Below are 18,405 nucleotides of genomic sequence, written 5' to 3'. Positions count from 1 at the left end.
GCCCTCTTCTTCTCTGGTGAAGGGCTTTGACAATTAGGGGTTTTGAGGGGTTTATGGGATTAAGTTTGGGCTCATAAGTTAAACTGGGTTGGTCCATGATTGTGACAATTGACGAATGATGGGCTACTATACGGGCCTTCTTGGATGGAAGCCATAAGAGCCTATCAGCCTATGATTACTTGGGCCCAAATGGATGCAGGCCACATGTTCGATGACGAGTTACTAAAACTTTTTAAAAAAATTTTATACATTTTTTTGCTTATTTGATAGCACTTTTTTTTGGAATAAATAAATGTGACAAAAAGTTGATTGAAAAATAGGCTTAAACTTTAATTTAATAATTAATTTCAAAAAATTTAGCATCCAAGAAGAGTTATTTGATAAAAATTTGCCAATATATGCTCAAATACTTGTGAAATTAGAAGGAAAAAACATCATGCAAACATCACATTTTAATTTTACCAAATTCAAACAAAAATGAAATGAATTGTACATATAACCTTTTTATGAGTTATATATTCTCATTCTTACAACTAATTTGTGAGTGAGTGATACAAACATGACCTTTTTAGAAAAAAAAATTGAACTAAAAATGAAATTTACAGTTATGTTGGAATATATTGATATATTGAGAATCAAAATACCATTTTACAACTATTAAAACTAATGTAGTGGTTAATGCCTATTGGTCGCCACCTACCAATCATTACTTGCAGGTAAACGTAGAGATTTTCCTATACATATATAAAAAGGAGTTTGTAGCTAAATGTTGGAAAATTTTAATCCGCCATCTTTGGGGATAATTTAGGCAGAAAAAAAATCAAATACAAGTGTTAAGCCAAATGTACAACATTATTGTGTGTAATTGAGTACGGTTTGATTATTGTGTCCTCCCATATGCAATTGGTTTGTATTTCACATGATTATCAAGCTTTCAAATGCTGTTTAAAACTATTTATAAGTATTTATAGTGCTCTTCATCTTTTTCTATAAATGCTGGGCAGTTTTTATAGGTATAATAAGAGAGGGTGTTAATGTTGAAGATGATTGGTTTAGGAAGCTCTTAATAATGAAGATGATTAGTTTTGGTTCATATTTTCAATCTGTTATAAGTATAATCACAGTGCTCTTCAACTTCATGACAATAATAGAGGCTTTTTCTATTGAAAAATGTTGCTCCAAGTGTTTGTGCTCCATATTTTGTTGTGAGTGTTTGGACATGTATGCTCATTTGTTTTCTCTCTTTCTGCAATTTTGGATGTTTAGCTGATACAATAGAAAATGTGAGTTTTCTACTGCAATATTTTCTTAGGGTTAAAAACAAAAAAGCCCCCTGTGCTAAACCTAATATACAAATAAACTCCATATGGTTTCAAAATATACAACGCGACACCTCGTGCTTTGAACTAAGTTGTAACACTGACGGAAATCGGTAAAATTAATGGGAACTAATGAAAGGACCAAAATGCCCTTGTATAATACCCAAAAGGCAATTGAACGGACTCATTTCTTCCCTTCAAACCCTACGAAGAGAGAGAGAGCGAGAGAGAGGAAGTAAAGCCCAACCAAACGGAATCAAGTAAGAAGATCGAAGGAGACGAAGATTTATTCCAGAAAATTGAAGGCAAATGGGTATGTATGCTATACTTCGTTCATGTTATAATTAATTAAAATCAGTTCATGTATGTTATAATTAGTTTACAATTTAGGGTTACCTATCTCAGATTTTAAGGGCTGATGATGTTATTTACACCCAAATATGCAATATTTGGGTGTTTACCTTAGAAAATTCCTGATTTTGTGAGTTTTGAGACTGGTACTTTGGATTTAAAATGAAGAATTTTTCTGTTTTGGGACTACGACTTTGGTTTTGAAGCCGAAATTTTTTTTTTAAATTTTGGGTGTTGGAACTAGGAGTCATGCAAAAAGTTTCTGAAATGTCCATTTCTGATGGGAGATTTTTGCTGATTTGGGACTGCAAGTTTGGATTTAAAGCCGAGATTTTTGTTGATATTTGGGTGTTGACTAGGTGACGCAAATAATTTTTGAAATTTCCATTTGTGATGGGAAATTTTTGCTGATTAGGGGTGTTGAGTAGGATCTATTTGTGTGTGTTTGTGTGTTTGAGTACGACTCAGTCACTTGTTATTACAACAAGATATTTAACAAAGAATTGTAAATAAAATTTCTATAATTGTTACTGTCTTCTCTGGTTTAGTGGTCCAGAATACTATTAAAATTGGTTTTCTGCTTGTGCTTTAATGTTTATTTGGTTTTCTGTATATCAATGATGTAGACATAGTAGTTGGGAGACTAAAGCATATTTATTGTAGACACCAAATTTTTAGTTGATTTTTATTTTGCTAGTTATCATTACTTATTTTTGTCTTCTTTTTATTTTTATTTTTATTTTTATTTTTATTTTTATTTTTATCAGAAAAGAGAAAATTACTCACAAAAATATACTTTCATCCTTTAAGTTCAATTTATGGAATTTTGTTGGAAATAGGGAAAATAAAAGGAAGTTGAAAAAAAAAAGAAGAAACAAGAAAAAGGGGAAATTATTTTTAGCATTTTTTTTTACTTTCACTGCCTTTGCGTTATTTCGATTTGCGATCAAGAAAAATCATTTTCCTTTGTTAATTCATTGAAAATACTCATCCTCAATCAAATACAAAATTCCGGCATCCTAATTCCTTTGAAGTCGACTTTATTTTTATTTTTATTTCTGCTCCCATTAAAATCATTTATTTTCACTATTATTAACTCATTGGAAAGAAAGGAAAAATCCAATAAAGGAATTAATGGAAAAAAAAAATGCTAGGCACGCTCACTGCTTCTCCTTGATATCGTATCAACAGAAAATAAAGTCGCAGGTTTGCAGCCGCATCTTTTCAGCTATTTTCCTTGTTTCTTTTAGCTCCCTTCGATCATGTTAGTACTGTTACACCTGGCTTTCATCGACAAGCCAAGAAAGCAATTCAGAAGTTGTGGCCAATCTGATGGCTGAGAGAGAAACGGTGACCTGAAGCTGTTTATGAACCATCAAGATGAGATTTTAGGGTGGGGAGCCTGATATAAAAGGGAGCGAAGGGTTTAGAGAAAGGAAGGGGGCGGCAGCATAAGCGAAAAAACAGAGAGACCGAAAGAACCAGAGAACTGTGAGTTTGAGAGAAACCGAGAGAAAGGTAACGGAGAGTGAGAGAGAAACAGAAGCTGGGGTTCTGGGAAATTGAGAACGAAAGGGAAAATCGTGAGGCAAGGGAGAAGGTAGATCAAAGGTTTCATTATCTTCTGGAGCTGTTCAAACAAAGTTTCTTTCCTGTTCCATTTCTCTGTTGGAGGATACCTTACATCAGGGTCAGAATCGCAACGCAAAGGTAAACTCTTTTTCCCTTAGTTAGGTTACAAATGTGTTCAGATCTTTGGCTTTTGTTTGTCATGCTACTGAGGAGTCGAAAAATGGGTTCTTGCTGATTCATACTCCATTATTTGGTCCTCTTGTAGACGGTATGGATAGCTTGTAATGATTCCCTTGCATTTTGCTTATAAAGATGCTTCCTTTCTTTTCTGTCTTCAGTTTTATTCTGGTTGTCTGATAGTTTTCCGCTGGTGGTTTTATCTAAAATTTATTTGCTCTTCCTAAAAATCAAAGAACGGGCTTGGTGTTCTGGTACATTGCTGCATCACAAAAAAAGGAACAAAATTTACATGGGTCTGTTTCAAATAACCATTCGGTGCTGCTTTGTTTCATGGAGTAGCAGTAGTGGTTCATGCAGAAACATGGAATCCATGCCATTTTGATGATTTGTTGTGTCTAAGGAAATGTCCATTCCTAGTGTTAGGAAAATAAAGTTTTGTTGGGTTTTGTTCGTGAAAACTGCGTTGTGTTTGGCTGGAGTTAAGTGTTTCAAAGCTGCTGCAACAAATTCAAAGCCCTCGGCTTGTTGCAGCAGCGTGGACGGACCTTGCTTCCTTCCTTTGTTTGTTAAAGTTTTTGCTTGGGTTGGTATGTAGTGTGCATCTTCGCCACGAGTTATCCTCCTGGTGTTTCTGTTGCATTTTTGTATTCATTCGCGTAAGTTGGAGCTGCGAACTTGCAACAAAAAAAAATTTGCAGCAGAGCATAGGTAGCCACACCTACTTTGCTGTCTGCCTTTTTCCGTGACCATTCACCAGGCTTTAGCCTCTTCTGATTTTGCTAGTTAGTCTCGTGTGGGAAGAGGGTAGTGGAAGATTGATTTGAGTTTGCATGTTTGAGTCCTTAAAACATTTGAATCATGTTCGGATACTTGCTGAAAAGTGAATTTCAGGTTGCCAAACCATTTTTACATGAGTGTTTTGTCCAGAATTTTTGCATCAATTCCTTTTATGTTTCTTGCCTGTTCGAATGTTGAAAGTTATGTGTCTTGTTGCTTAGTTTAAAGTTATGATTTTGGCCGAAAAGTTTTGATCAAAGTTGTGTGCTTGAATCTGAAATTTGAGTTTGGAAGTAAAAATGCAACAAGGCAGAACAGATTTTCTTTGCTTTGGTTGCTGAAACTCTGACTTTCAAGTGTTTGGTTTGTATGCTATGTTAATGATGTTGCCCTGGTATCCATTTGCCGAGTCATTAAATCACTCCCCGCCATTGTAATTTGTGTTTTGGGGACTTGGTATCTAGCTAGTTTCATGGTTCAGGTTTTAAGTTTTCTTCTTAAAGGGTTGGTCTGATTTCCCACGTGAATGATAATCACCCTTTATTGCACATTCTACTATTTTCTCTGGCTATGCTCGGGTCCTCTCTTGCATTTTGTTTGAGTTTTGGTATCAGGAACATGTTTATTGCATTTTCCTTTCTTGGTAGCTTTGGTGTACTTTTCATGGTTAAGTTACATTCGGAAAATGTTAACAGCATGGGTTAGAAACTGCAGTATTTGAGTTGGGAGGGACCTGAGTGTTAGCCATGCATTTGGCATTCATTTCCTGGTTTGGGTCTGTTATCTTGAAAGGCTAGAGTTTAGGATTTCACAAGTATCCAGGGAATTTGGATTATGTTGCCTTGCTGCATCTTATGGGAATACTTAAGTTTAAACCTATCCATTTTCTACATTACTTTGCATGAAATTCCTAGTTCGCTGGTTCAGATGTGCGGCATTGAAATTTTATCTACTTTAGTTCCTTTTTGGTTGTTTGGCAGTAAGGTATAGTTTGTTGAAGCTTGTGTTTCTAGGCAGTAACTCTGAGTTCACTTGTTAATTGAAACGCTCAGTGTCGTCAAGAAATATTGAATGATATGTTAGCCGGTCTTGTCTGATTTTTCCGTATGGAATATTCTGCATAAGAGTCACAAAAGTAAAACTTTTGTTTGCTCAAAAAATGGGAGAGTCTTGTTGATACTTCAGGGAGTCTGCTCGAGTAAGAATTTGAGGGTAGGTTTAGATTTGAAGATGTTTGTTGATATTTGTGTGCATGAAATTGTGACTGTGGTTTCTGGATTATGGAAAGCCTTTATCAAAGGCTTCAGTTTTCTAGATACAGAAAAGAAGGACTTCTACGTAGCTTGCATGCATGATTGCATGAAGTAATTCTCTAAAAATTGCCCTTTGACCCCCCAAGTCTCCCTTCATTTCACTATGACCCAACCAATTGAATCACGTCCTCAATTTGGTCTTTGGTAGTTTTAATTTTACAACTTCATTGCTTGTTTGCTTCAATTGACTACTATACTTTGTTTCAATTGCACTTAAGTCATGACTTTAGGGGCTTTATGATCAAGTGAACTTTGTATTTGCGCATTTCTTTTAATTTTTCTCAATTAAAGTGGTACCTTGACCCTTTTATTGTTTTGAAGCCATTTTTTTCCTTCCTTTGATTACCATTGCGAGGGAGGTACACTCTATCCTTCATTTCTTGACTCTATTTGACCCTACGTGCATATATGTGCCTTATGTGTGCAATTGCATGGCCTTAAGTGTTTATTTCATTTTTACCTTATTCATTTCTTTAGTTGCTTAGTTTTGCTTTAATTTTAGTTCAATTTCATCATTTGGGAGGCACTCGAATGCCAAAATTGTAATAGTTAGGGATTTAATTGCTTTATTCCTTCTATTTCCCCTTTTAGATTGTAGTAGGCCTTCCCCCCTAAAAATGTAATAGCTAGGGTCTGGTTTGCTTTTCTTTTCACTTATGTGTTTTGCATGCTTAGGTGCTATGTGTTTAATCGCTTTCTTAGGTTTTGGCATCTAGATATGCATGCTTATGTGTTATGTGAAATACGTGCCTTGCATGTCTACTTGCTTTTATTTATATTTGCTTATATAGATGAATGTACGTCACCGTGGCTAGTCCAATGCTAGTCATGGTCTTCCCCTCGAACTCTCGCAAGTCCAATGCTTGTGAAAAAGCGTTAGTGAAGGGCTAGTCCAATGCTAGACCCATTAGGGCCGTCCCCGCGCTAGCACATACTTGCATGCCTTCATTACATCTTCATTCATTCTTTCCTTTTAGTTTTACATTTTGCATGACCCTTCACTCCCTTTCCCTTACATATTTAGGATTACATTTTCATTTAGATTAGCTCATTTGCTTGTATAGGTTAGGGAGTCACTCTTTTGGTAAGGGGGATGGACGAGTTTGGCTATACATAGCCTTAGCACGCTCATTCTTTTTTTAACCAAAAGGAAAATTAAGTCACAAACATTAGTCCCCCGTACCCGTCTTGCTTGCATTCCTCTAGGGTTCATGCATTTCATTTATCCACTATCACATGCACCTTTACTTCATATTCTATCCCTTTTTCCATATTTTCACTTCACACAACTTTTATTTTGCACGTTTTCACTCTGCCACTTACACTTTATATATTATCATGTGCACACACGCACTTCATACTATCACTTTACTCACCTTACTTTGCACATCCATTTGCACACTTCCACTTACACACTATTATTTTTTTATTATTATTATTACTTTTTCACTTCACGCAAACTCATATTTTCACATTGCATACATTCATTCCACTCATTTTTACGTCATTAGCATTATTCGTGACCTCTCCAAAGAGTCATTATTGGGCATCACTATTAATGTGATTGGTACCATTCAAACTTTGAAGAGAAATTTTGCCCCCCGATGTCCCCCTAGGTCTAGGTTTTGCATTCATATAGTGCGTCCAAATGTGATAAATGCTTTGGTTAAAGCAAGAAAATCTTTGACTAAATCGCGCAACTAGCCTTGGTTAGGTCGAAGGGGTGCCTTGGATTTTTATCCTTACCTTCCCCTTCGTCAAATGTGACTCCCGAACCTTTGTCGTTGGTTTACGTAAACTAGGAGTCGTTTAAAAGGGGTTTCTTTCTACCTTTTCCTTTAAAAAAAATTCATTTTAAGTGACTTGGTACACCTTAACTCTATACCAAGTGGCGACTCCGATTTTATTTCGAAAACCCTTTTTAAACTATATTTTGGGTCAAATCGTCGCATTTTCAAGTCCCATTTAGACCCACTTTCTTTGTAAATCAAACATCACTTTTCAAATAAAAAATTCACTTTTTAAAACTAATTTATTTTTCTTGTAAAAAATGGGGCGCGACAGCTGGCGACTCCACTGGGGACTTAGAGAGTCCGAGCATTTTGTTTAGTCGATTATTTTCTTCTTTTAACCTTCTTATATATTATATTTGGATGTTTAGGATTGTATTTTTTTCCTTTTATTAGGATTTTTGCATTTCGTGCGTACCAACTCACTCACTCGCCCTTTGCGTACGATTGCTTTGATGGATGAATGGTTTATGTATGTGATTCCGCGCTTTGCATTGCATTTGGGGTGGGGGACATAACCCTAGAGCCTTGCGTTGGTTCTTGATCCCTCCCCTCCAAACGACCACTAGCATACGCGCATACGCTTTAATTTTCTACACCTCATTTATTTTTCTTTTAGTGGCTTGTCACGCCACTCCACCCTATTAGGATTTTGGGTGACTCACTTGGACTTGTGATCGCGACATGATGTGTGTGTAACTTGATCCGAGGGGTCACTCAATCTTTCATTTTAAGCTTTGGGTTCATAACCTTTAGCTTTTAATTGAAGGTTGAGGCTTTGCGATAGATTCACTCATGACATGTAGCCGTGACACGATGTGTGCGTAGCAATGTCTGGGAAATCGCTCGAGCCACCGACAAAGAACCTTGGGATTGATGACCCTCGGTTTCCAAGTCTGAAGGCCCGGGGACCTAAAACCTATCGAGTCTAGATGCATTAGTGAGCCAATACCTCATGCATCCATGATAGCTTACCCAGGATAGAGTCTACCTTGCCTTATTAGGGACACTATTCACGAGGGAAGGGATCCAACCCCTTTTTTCCTTTTATTGCTTTGTATTGATTTTATTGCTTTATCTCATTGCTACAATGTGTTATGTGTATGAACTAACTTTTCTTGGTTTTGTCCCCATTGCATTCACAAACCCTAGCAAATAAGGGGTCTGGCATGACCTTCTTTTAGAACCTACCCTTGTAGATAGGCTGTTGCACGTTTAAAGATTTTGGTATATTGCATTCATAGATTAATAATTGCATATCATTCTAGGCCTACCTTGGCGAATAAAGGGTCCTTTTAGGTCATGATATCATTTAAATTGTATGTTTTATCGCTTTAACGAACTGGCATCATGCATAAACCCTAGAAAGGGAACGCCATTTAGGGAATCCCGCTGTTAGGATTAAACTCACCTTGATTTTTCCCGTGGGTACATAACCCTTCAAGGGATTGCACGTTTAAATTCTTGCCAATCGGAGAATAGGACTCGTAGGTAAGGTAATTGACAACCTGCCTCTTCCATTTCTAGATGGATTGCCCCCGTCGCATCTATCAGTTGTTGGTACCGTCGGCCGAGATTCAAAGATGGCCTGCCCTTATGCTACATAGCGAATTACATCAAGTAGCTCAACATCTGGGGCCAATTGGAGACTTTAAGGAGATCAAGCCCAATGGCTATCTAGTAGAGGCATTAGTACATCTGTAGGATCCGGAATGTTCGGCCTTTAGGGTAGGCAATAAGCACCTGACAGTGACACTTGAGGAAATAGCTGGCCTCTTCAATTTGTCTTTGCATGGAACCGCCTTGATTTTCCCGTACATTTCAGACAAGATAGAATTTTGCAAGATCATAGGATTGAAAGAGTCGGTATTGCGAGGGTCAGATCAGGGTGTCCCCGTGAACACTTTGTTTGAGCATTTTGCACTACGAAACGGGTTCAAGAGATATAGGGAGGATTTTTCATTCACATCCAAGGATGTTTGGGAACGCAAAAGGCCAGTGGTGTATGCAATAGTTATGGCTGGAGTTTATTTCTTCCCGAAAAGAGATCAGAAAATAGCTTTCAAGGTAGCAAAGATTATACAAGACCTCTTTTCAGGAATTCGAAGTAAGCAATGCACCATAATCCCTACCATCCTTGCGGACATTTTTCTGGCTTGCACCAACTGCCAAAAAGGGGAAAAGTTCTTTTACGGGGCTAATATAGTTCTGCATATCTGGGCCCTAGAACATTTTAAGAGACGAGCATCCGTTCCGGAAAGTTTGCCAGTAGTTGGGTACAACTAGGTAATCACGCATCATAAGCGAGTCAACGAAGAGGGTCTGCCGAGCGATGCGGTTGAATGTGTCAAATACTTAGAAATGCTGCCAGATCAAGACATTAGGTGGGTGTTAGACTGGACGATTTGCCTTAGGCCAATACTTCGCACTAAAGTGTCAGATTTTGTTCTCCTATTGGGTACCCAAGGAATTACCACATACGCTCCAAAGGGGTTCCTCAGACAGTTAGGACGCACACAAAGAGTGCCGCCTGTGGTTGATATGAGTAAACTTACCGTCGTTTTCAATAGAGGAATGTGCCCAAGCGAGCTCCCTATGAAAGACCAGATTATTGAAGCGTGGGTGACATTATCTGATGACGAGTATTTCAAATACATCCCGGAACTCAAGCAAAAGGGATTGACCACGCCACAATACGAAGATTGGGTAAGAAGATCCGCTACACAAGAAACACAAGATGAACCAGCCGAGGAGGTGGGAAGGTTGAAAGCCATTATCGAAGCAAAGGATAAGAAAATTCTGCAGTTAAGTAAGTCTGTCGAAACATACAAAGGGCTGGCGGAGCAAAACAAGCAATTGTATGAAAATGAACGAGAAAAGCGTCAAGAGCTGAAAAAGAAATGCGGAGAATTGTATGACCAAGCTGAACATGTTAGAATTCCATATGCTAGAGAAACCAGGGACTCAGTATTAGATAGACTCAGAAGTTTTGGCAATCTTGTACGGAATCGTCTTCGTGACATGATGTAAATATTGGCAAGATTTATCAATGAAAGCGATTTTTCTTTTGCACTTATTTAGAATTGTTGTCAAAAACAGGTTTGTGTTACGGGTCCCATTTCGAAGGTGTTGCATCATACTAGGCCTACCCCTGGCGCAAAAGGGGCCCCCAATAGGGCATGCATCCATGTTACTCTAATTGTTACTAACTCCTGTCTTTTTCTTTTTCTTTTTCTTTCTTCTTAAGAACAGAATAATCGAGATGGGTATCTAATAAGAGGGTTTTCCTACATTCTCAGGTAGTAATTGCAAATATAGCTACCCGGAGAAGCCCCATTATCACCCGATCGCGTAGCCGAGCTTCAAGAGATAGTGTAAACATGAGTACCCATCCAGAATCATCTGATAGGCCCGTAACGACATCAGCAACTGACTTGGCGAATCTGGGAGCTCAGCTGAGCGAAGTCCTAAACCGATTTAATGAGCTAAGCGTTGAAATGATGGCCCAACGGCGCGTGATCGACCAATTGGTTACTAGCGGTGCTAGCGGTGAATAGCAACATGAACCCTTACCCCCTGGCCAATCTGAACCCATACTCTTGCCTTATACTCAAACCTCTGTTACTTCACAGGTTATGAATCCACCCGAAGAAGCCTTTACTTATCCCACTCATGGCCCACCACCTACATATGCACCTCACATCCAAACTAATCCTCCTCATGTCCAAATTTCCCAGAATTATCCGCCCATTACTATGAGCATGCCTTTCGAACCACAAGGACCACATTATTACTCCACCGCTGAACCATTCACCCTAGATACCACCGTTTAAGGGAAAGCTGAAGCTGGGGGGTCATCCGTGCCCGTGGACAAGAATTTACTAAAGAGATTGGATAAGTTTGAGGAATTTATAAGGAAAAGCCAAGGTTTGAGCAAGTAAGGAGGTCTAGACTACAATGAGCTGTGCCTGTTTCCGGATATGCAATTGCCGGTGGGTTTCAAAGCACCTAAATTTACCAAGTATGACGGAACTGGCAATCCCAAGACCCACCTTCGGATGTTTGCAAACACGTTGGGGAGACCAATAGACGATGAAAACCTGCCTGTGCGCTTATTTCCCGAGAGTCTGGAAGGTGACGCCTTAGATTGGTACGCCAATTTGAAACCTGAGGATATGAGATCTTGGATGGATTTATCGACTGTTTTTGTGAGGCAGTATGAATATAATTGTGAGCTCGCTCCGATGAGGACCACGTTGGAGGGAACCAAGAGGAAACCATCGGAGGACCATAAGACGTATGCGAAAAGATGGAGGAAGCTGGCTGCCAGGGTGGAGCCTCCCATGACCGAAAATGAAATTGTTCGCACGTTCATTAAAGCTCATGACCCGCCCTACTTTGAAGAGATTTTTCGTATGACTGGGTTTTCCTTTGCTGAGATTGTCAACAAATTGGAAGAGTATGACGAGTTTATGAAGGCAGGCAACATTGTTAATGTTTCAGCTTTAAAGTCGCAATTGGAAGCTATGCAAAGCCAAAACAGCAGCAGTAAAAAGTCTCAGTTTAAGAAGAAAGACGAGGAAGCTTCATTTGTTTGGAACCAAGGTTCTTCTTCCCGGCCTACATACCAACGAAATCCCGCCTACTCACCTCATTACCTATACCAACCATGCCCTCGACCTGTCTACAATACCACAATCAACCACCCCCGTCCTCGACCAAATTACCCAAACACACCGTCAACGCCATTTCACATTTCCCCACCAAACTTCCAAATTAGACCGCGTCCTCCTTTCAATCCAAGACCCATGCCACCCCCTAACCCAAATTATCAATACCAACAAGCCAGTGACACCCAAAATCCAACCCCATACCGAACCTTTACCAATCTAGGTCGGCCTGTTGACCAGTTACATGAGCAATTGAAAGCTGCTGGGAAGATTGGTACGGTACCCCCTAAGACCTATTCCAAAGGATTCCCTATTGGTTATGATCCTCAGTCATTTTGTGCTTATCATTCGGGAGCCCCTGGACATTCAACTGCCAATTGCTGGGCGCTTAAGTATAAAATTCAAGACATGATTGAGTCCGGAGACATAGTCTTGAGGAGGAGGGAGGAACAAGGTCCAAATGTTAGCACAAATCCTCTTCCTACACACAAGGACACCGTGGGAGTTATTACTATTAATGAAGAGATTGAGGAACCTGCACAATTCATTGTAGACGAAGCCGAGATAATGGGAGTTATCGGAGAACCATTCATACTGGAGGGGGAAGCCTATGAAGTCAAGGAAAATACCGATCCGTTTATTCTGAAAATGGTGCCTTTCGAATGTGAGCCTTCGGAGCTTGTGGTACTTGAATTGCCTGAGCAACCTCCTATTCTTAATCTACAAGAGGTCCCGTGGAATTATAGCGAGTCCACGCTATTAATTAGAGGAGAAAAGGTGCCCAGAAGGGAAGTGGACGCCATTACTAGATCTGGAAGAATCATAGGGGAACCCGCAGTTGATGAGCCCTCAAAAGCGAAAGAAAATGCTGTTCCGACAAGACCAATTGTGACTGATGAAGAGGCCTTCAATTTCCTTAAGATGCTGAAGAAAAGTGAGTATAAGGTGGTCGAGCAATTGGACAAGTTGCCCGCTCAAATTTCTATATTGAATTTGCTTCTGACCTCGGAACTTCATCGAGAAGCTTTACTCAAGGTCCTAACTGAGGCTCAAGTGCCTAAGAATATTCCTGTGGATAAATTCACTCATGTAGTTGAACATGTTTTGGCTTCAAATCAAATTTCTTTTTCTGATGAAGATTTGACATCGGATGGGATTGGGCATAATAAAGCATTATATATCTCAGTCCGTTGTAGCGGGAAGTTATTGCCAAGGGTCTTGATAGACAATGGCTCTGCTCTTAATATTTGTCCTTGGAACACTTTGGTTAAGTTGAGATTTCAGGAAGCTAAACTTCGGCCATCTGCCATTGTGGTGAGAGGATTTGATGGCGCGAAAAGGGAATCAATGGGGGAAGTGGATTTGGTGCTGGAAATCGGACCTGCCCAGTTTCAAGTTACGTGCCAAGTCATGGACTTCTCGAGTGTTTATAATATTCTTCTCGGGCGACCTTGGATTCATACTTCAGGCGCTATACCTTCTTCACTCCATCAAATGCTGAGATTTGTGGTGAATGGCCAGTTGATTACGATATTTGCTGAGGAAGATTGCACTATGATCATCAATCCTGCATCGGAAGATGATGGCGATAGAAAGGCTCTGGTTTCCCCTCACCATGTAGCTGACATTGTTTCAGTGGGTAGGGCATCCAAGGACAAGGCGGTAGTAGAAATGAATTTACCTGAAGCCAGCGTTATGATGGCCAAAGAGCTGATTCGAGGAGGTTATGAAATAGGCAAGGGCCTTGGGCGTCACCTACAAGGGGTCTTGGAGCCAATAGAACTTCAAGAAAAAAAAGATACTTTCGGATTAGGGTTTCAACCTACTGCCAAGGAAAAGAAAGAAATGATGAATCGTAGGAGGGCAGAGAAGGAAGGGAGGCAGCTTATCATGAACATCCCACCATTATACTGTACTTTTCCTTACCCATCAGAGGTGATTAGATATGAAGTAGACCCGATCGAGGAAGTGGAGGTTGGATTATCTGAGCTATTTGTGGGGGTTATTTCTGAAGGGGAGCCGTTGGAGGATCCAGGATTTCCAGAGGTGCCTATTGAAGCAATGAAGAACTGGACCAGTGATTTTCTTCCCTCCTGTAGGGAACTTCGGTAAATTAGGGGATTGCCTTTGGTCGACATGAGACAAATCGTTCATACTACTTATCTTTTGTCTTTCAAGTTTGTAAATAGTTTTCAATCAAATGTTTTCCAATGCAAGTCTTGCGTTAAATTTCTTGTTAAGTAGCATGTCATGATGTTATCCTTTACTTTGAATTTCAATGAAATGCACAGTGTTTATTGTCCAAATTGTTTTAACTTACTTACTATTGTACTTATTTTATTCTTTTTCAGATGGCCAAAAATAAAACACATTGACCCTTTGAATATCACTATTCTGGAATTTGATGATTGTGATCTCAATATCCCTCACGACTTTGAAATTTTGGAATCCGAAATTCCAGACGAGAGCGATAACGGGGAAGAATCTGAGTCTTTATTAAAGGATTTTGAACAGTATGAGGAGAAATCCAAACCGAACTTAGAAGAAACAGAAGTTGTTAATATTGACACTGAGACTGAGGTTAAGGAGATAAAAATTAGCATTCACTTGAATAAGAAACAGAGAAAAGAAATGATTGAGTTTTTGACCATGTTTCAAGATGTGTTTGCTTGGTCCTATAATGATATGCCTGGAATTTCAACAGATATAGTGGTCCATCGATTGCCAACCGATCCGAATTTTTCACCAGTGAAACAAAAACCTGGCAAGTTTAAGCCAGACATGAGCCTCAAAATTAAGGAGCAAATCGAGAAGCAGCTCAATGCTAGAATCATTATGGTGTCTCATTATCCCATTTGGCTTTCAAACCCTGTACCTGTTCCAAAGAAAAGTGGAGAAGTGCGAGTCTGTGTCGATTACAGGGATCTTAATAAAGCCAGCCCGAAAGATGATTTTCCGTTGCCAAACATTCATATTCTTCTGGACAATACCGCAGGGCATGAGATTGAATCATTTGCTGACTGTTTCGCTGGGTATCACCAGATCTTAATGGCAGAGGAAGATAGGGAGAAAACTGCTTTCATCACGCCATGGGGGACATTTTGCTACCGAGTAATGCCGTTTGGATTGAAAAATGCCGGCGCCACTTATCAAAGGACTATGACCACCCTGTTCCACGATATGATTCATAAGGAGATGGAGGTTTATGTAGACGATATCATTATCAAATCCAAGAGAGCGGAGGATCACTTGATTGACTTGGAAAGGTTTGAAAGATTGAGAAAATATGATCTGAAACTAAACCCTGCAAAGTGTGCATTCGGGGCCCCTGCTGGAAAGTTATTGGGATTCATTGTCAGTAAGAAGGGTATTGAGATAGATCCGACAAAGATTAAAGCCATTCGTGAAATGCCAGTACCAAGAACGCAAAAGGACGTAAAGAGTTTTTTAGGGAAGATTAATTTTATCGGGAGGTTCATCGCTCAGTTGACCCATACGTGTGAGTCTTTGTTCAAATTATTGAAGAAAAATGTGCCATTGCGTTGGAGTGGAGAATGCCAGCAGGCGTTTGATAAGATCAAGGACTATTTATTGCACCCTCCAGTTTTAGTACCACCTAAACCTGGACGACCTTTGATCATGTATCTATCGGTGTTGGACGAAGCTATGGGGTGTGTATTGGGACAACACGACGAATCGGGGAAGAGGGAGCAAGCCATCTATTACCTCAGTAAGAAGTTCACTGCGTATGAAGCCAACTATTCTTTTCTGGAAAGGAGTTGCTGCGCTTTAGCTTGGGCCGCACAAAAGTTGAGGCATTACTTGCTCAGTCATACTACTTACCTCATTTCCCGCTTCGACCCTTTGAAATATCTGTTGGGAAAGCCTATGCCGACAGGACGTATGGCAAAATGGCAGATGATTCTTTCGGAGTTTGATATTATTTTTACCACGCAGAAGGCTATCAAGGGCCTGGCTGTGGCCGATCATTTGGTTGAAAATCCGTTGAAAGATGATTATCAACCGCTTCACACTTATTTTCCGGATGAGGAGGCCCTGTTCGTGGGTATAGCAGAAGATATGAATGATCAATGCCCGGAGTGGAGGTTGTTCTTTGACGGTGCATCAAATTCCTTCGGGGCTGGTATTGGAGCTGTTCTAGTATCGCCTGAAGGAAAGCATTACCCTGGTTCGGCCAAGCTCCGATTTTTCTGTACCAACAATATGGCTGAATATGAAGCTTGCATTTTTGGGTTAAAAATGGCGTTAGAAATGGAGATTAAGGATTTACTAGTGTTCAGCGATTCAGATTTGCTTGTACATCAGACTCTCAAGGAGTGGATCACTCGGGATTCAAAGATCTTGCCCTATCATTGCAGCTTACTGGAGTTAGCAAATAAATTTAGGAGTTTGGAGTTTCGGCATATTCCCCGTGTCAGAAATGTCTTTGCCGATGCATTGGCCACTTTATCTTCAATGATTCAACATCCGGATGAGTTGGTAATTGACCCTATCCAGATTCATCTACAAGAAAAGCCTGCTCACTGCCTAGTTGTGGAAAGGTCTTCCGATGGCCGCCCCTGGTACAACGATATCAAGGAATTTCTCAAAACAGGATCCTATCCCCCTGGGACCGATACAACTGCTAAGGGCTTCTTGCGCAGATTGTCTTCCAGATTTTTCCTAAACGGAGAGGTTGTATACAAGAGGACGTCAGATTTGGGCCTTCTAAGGTGTGTTGATGAAGATGAAGCAGAATACCTAATGAAAGAAGTACATAGTGGAGTGTGCGGATCACATATGAATGGCCATTTATTAGCAAAGAAGATCATGAGGACCGGATATTTTTGGTTTACTATGGAGCATGATTGTGTAGTTTTTGTCAGGAAATGCGTAAAGTGTCAATTGCATGGAGATGTTATGCGCACTCCCCCCACAGAATTGCATAGTATGACTGCTCCCTGGCCATGTTCGATGTGGGGTATGGATGTAATCGGAGCAATTGACCCTCCCGCTTCAAATGGGCATCGGTTCATTCTGGTGGCAATTGAATACTTCACCAAGTGGGTCGAAGCTGAATCTTATAAGCATGTGACTAAGAAGGTGGTGACGGACTTTCTAAGAAAGCACATCATTTGTCGTTTTGGAATACCAGAGACATTAATCACTGACAATGCCAAGAATCTCAACAATGATATGGTAGATGGATTGTGTGAATAGTTCAAAATCAGGCATAGGAATTCCTCTATTTATAGACCACAGATGAATGGAGCTGTTGAGGCCGCGAATAAGAACTTGAAGAAGGTAATCCGTAAGATGATTGAAAGACATCGTGATTGGCACGAGAAGCTCCCTTATGCATTAATGGCATATAGAACTGCTATACGGACGTCTACTGGGGCAACTCCCTACAACCTCATGTATGGGATGGAAGCAGTGCTGCCAGTCGAGGTCGAAATCCCTTCATTACGCATTTTAATGGAGGCCAAGCTAGATGAGGCTGATTGGATTAGACAACGTCACGAGCAGTTATCTTTAATTGATGAAAAAAGATTAAATGCCATTTGTCATGGTCAATGCTATCAAAAAAGGGTAGCCCGTGCTTACAATAAGAAGGTCCGACCACGGATATTCACAGAAGGAGATAAGGTGTTGAAACACATTTTGCCAGTACAAGAGGAAGCTAAGGGGAAATTTGCACCAAATTGGCAAGGCCCTTTTATTGTCCAGAAAGTTTTACCCGGAGGAGCACTCATTCTCGCAGAAATGGATGGGCAAGTGTTCCCTCAACCAATCAATTCGGATATGTGTAAGAAATTTTTCATATGATAAATGGAATTTTCCTTTTAAGGTTGATGTAAAGAATGGAATGAAAAGTCAGGCCTTCTTCCTTTTCAATCAAACATTCTACCCCTAGTTATCCCTTTTGAGCCTTCAGAGCAAATTATTTTGCTTGGCAACCCCTAAGAATCGCAAACCCCACACTGGGGCAAATTTCGAGTTGAAAAAAAAAAAGAAAAAAGGGGTAGAAGTGACAGAGGAACAAAATGAAGAAAATTAAAGGAAAATCTCAATTGAGAATAAACTGGGGCAATTATTAGTAGAGTTAATTTGAAAATGCGATCTCAGAAAATCTAAACATTCGTAAATTCGCCTTCAAGTCTCAACCTTTTCTAAGCACCCCACCAGACCCTATTACAGAAACCAAAAGTTCTGACTTCTGTTCTCTACATTGCCTTCTTAGGATAATTTCTAATCAAATGGCATATGATGTCAAGAAAACACCTTCACCTATCTTGCAAGGGAAGGATTGTTAAACTGATGCCATTGTTTTTCAAAACGCATTTCTGAATTAGTGCGGGTGGTAGACAAGATTTGTTTATTAGGAGAAAACCCGCAAGGGCACCTCAAAAAAGAAAGAAAAGAAAAGAAA

At 39.9% G+C, this 18,405-nt stretch overlaps 1 protein-coding gene across 1 annotated transcript; it reads left to right on the top strand.

The window, feature by feature from the left end:
* Positions 1-11,282: 11,282 nt before the first annotated feature.
* Positions 11,283-17,801, top strand: LOC113759545. Its single transcript, XM_027302119.1, is given in 6 exon segments — positions 11,283-13,123; positions 13,313-14,049; positions 14,434-16,092; positions 16,147-16,822; positions 16,922-17,279; positions 17,388-17,801. Coding segments are annotated over 6 exon segments (5,685 nt in total).
* Positions 17,802-18,405: the final 604 nt, after the last annotated feature.

The sequence above is a fragment of the Coffea eugenioides genome, chromosome 2, assembly GCF_003713205.1.
Source record: "Coffea eugenioides isolate CCC68of chromosome 2, Ceug_1.0, whole genome shotgun sequence".
NCBI classification, from domain to species: domain Eukaryota; kingdom Viridiplantae; phylum Streptophyta; class Magnoliopsida; order Gentianales; family Rubiaceae; genus Coffea; species Coffea eugenioides.
The sequence above is the reverse complement of the archived record's forward strand: the minus strand, read 5'-3'. Positions and strand labels throughout refer to the sequence as shown.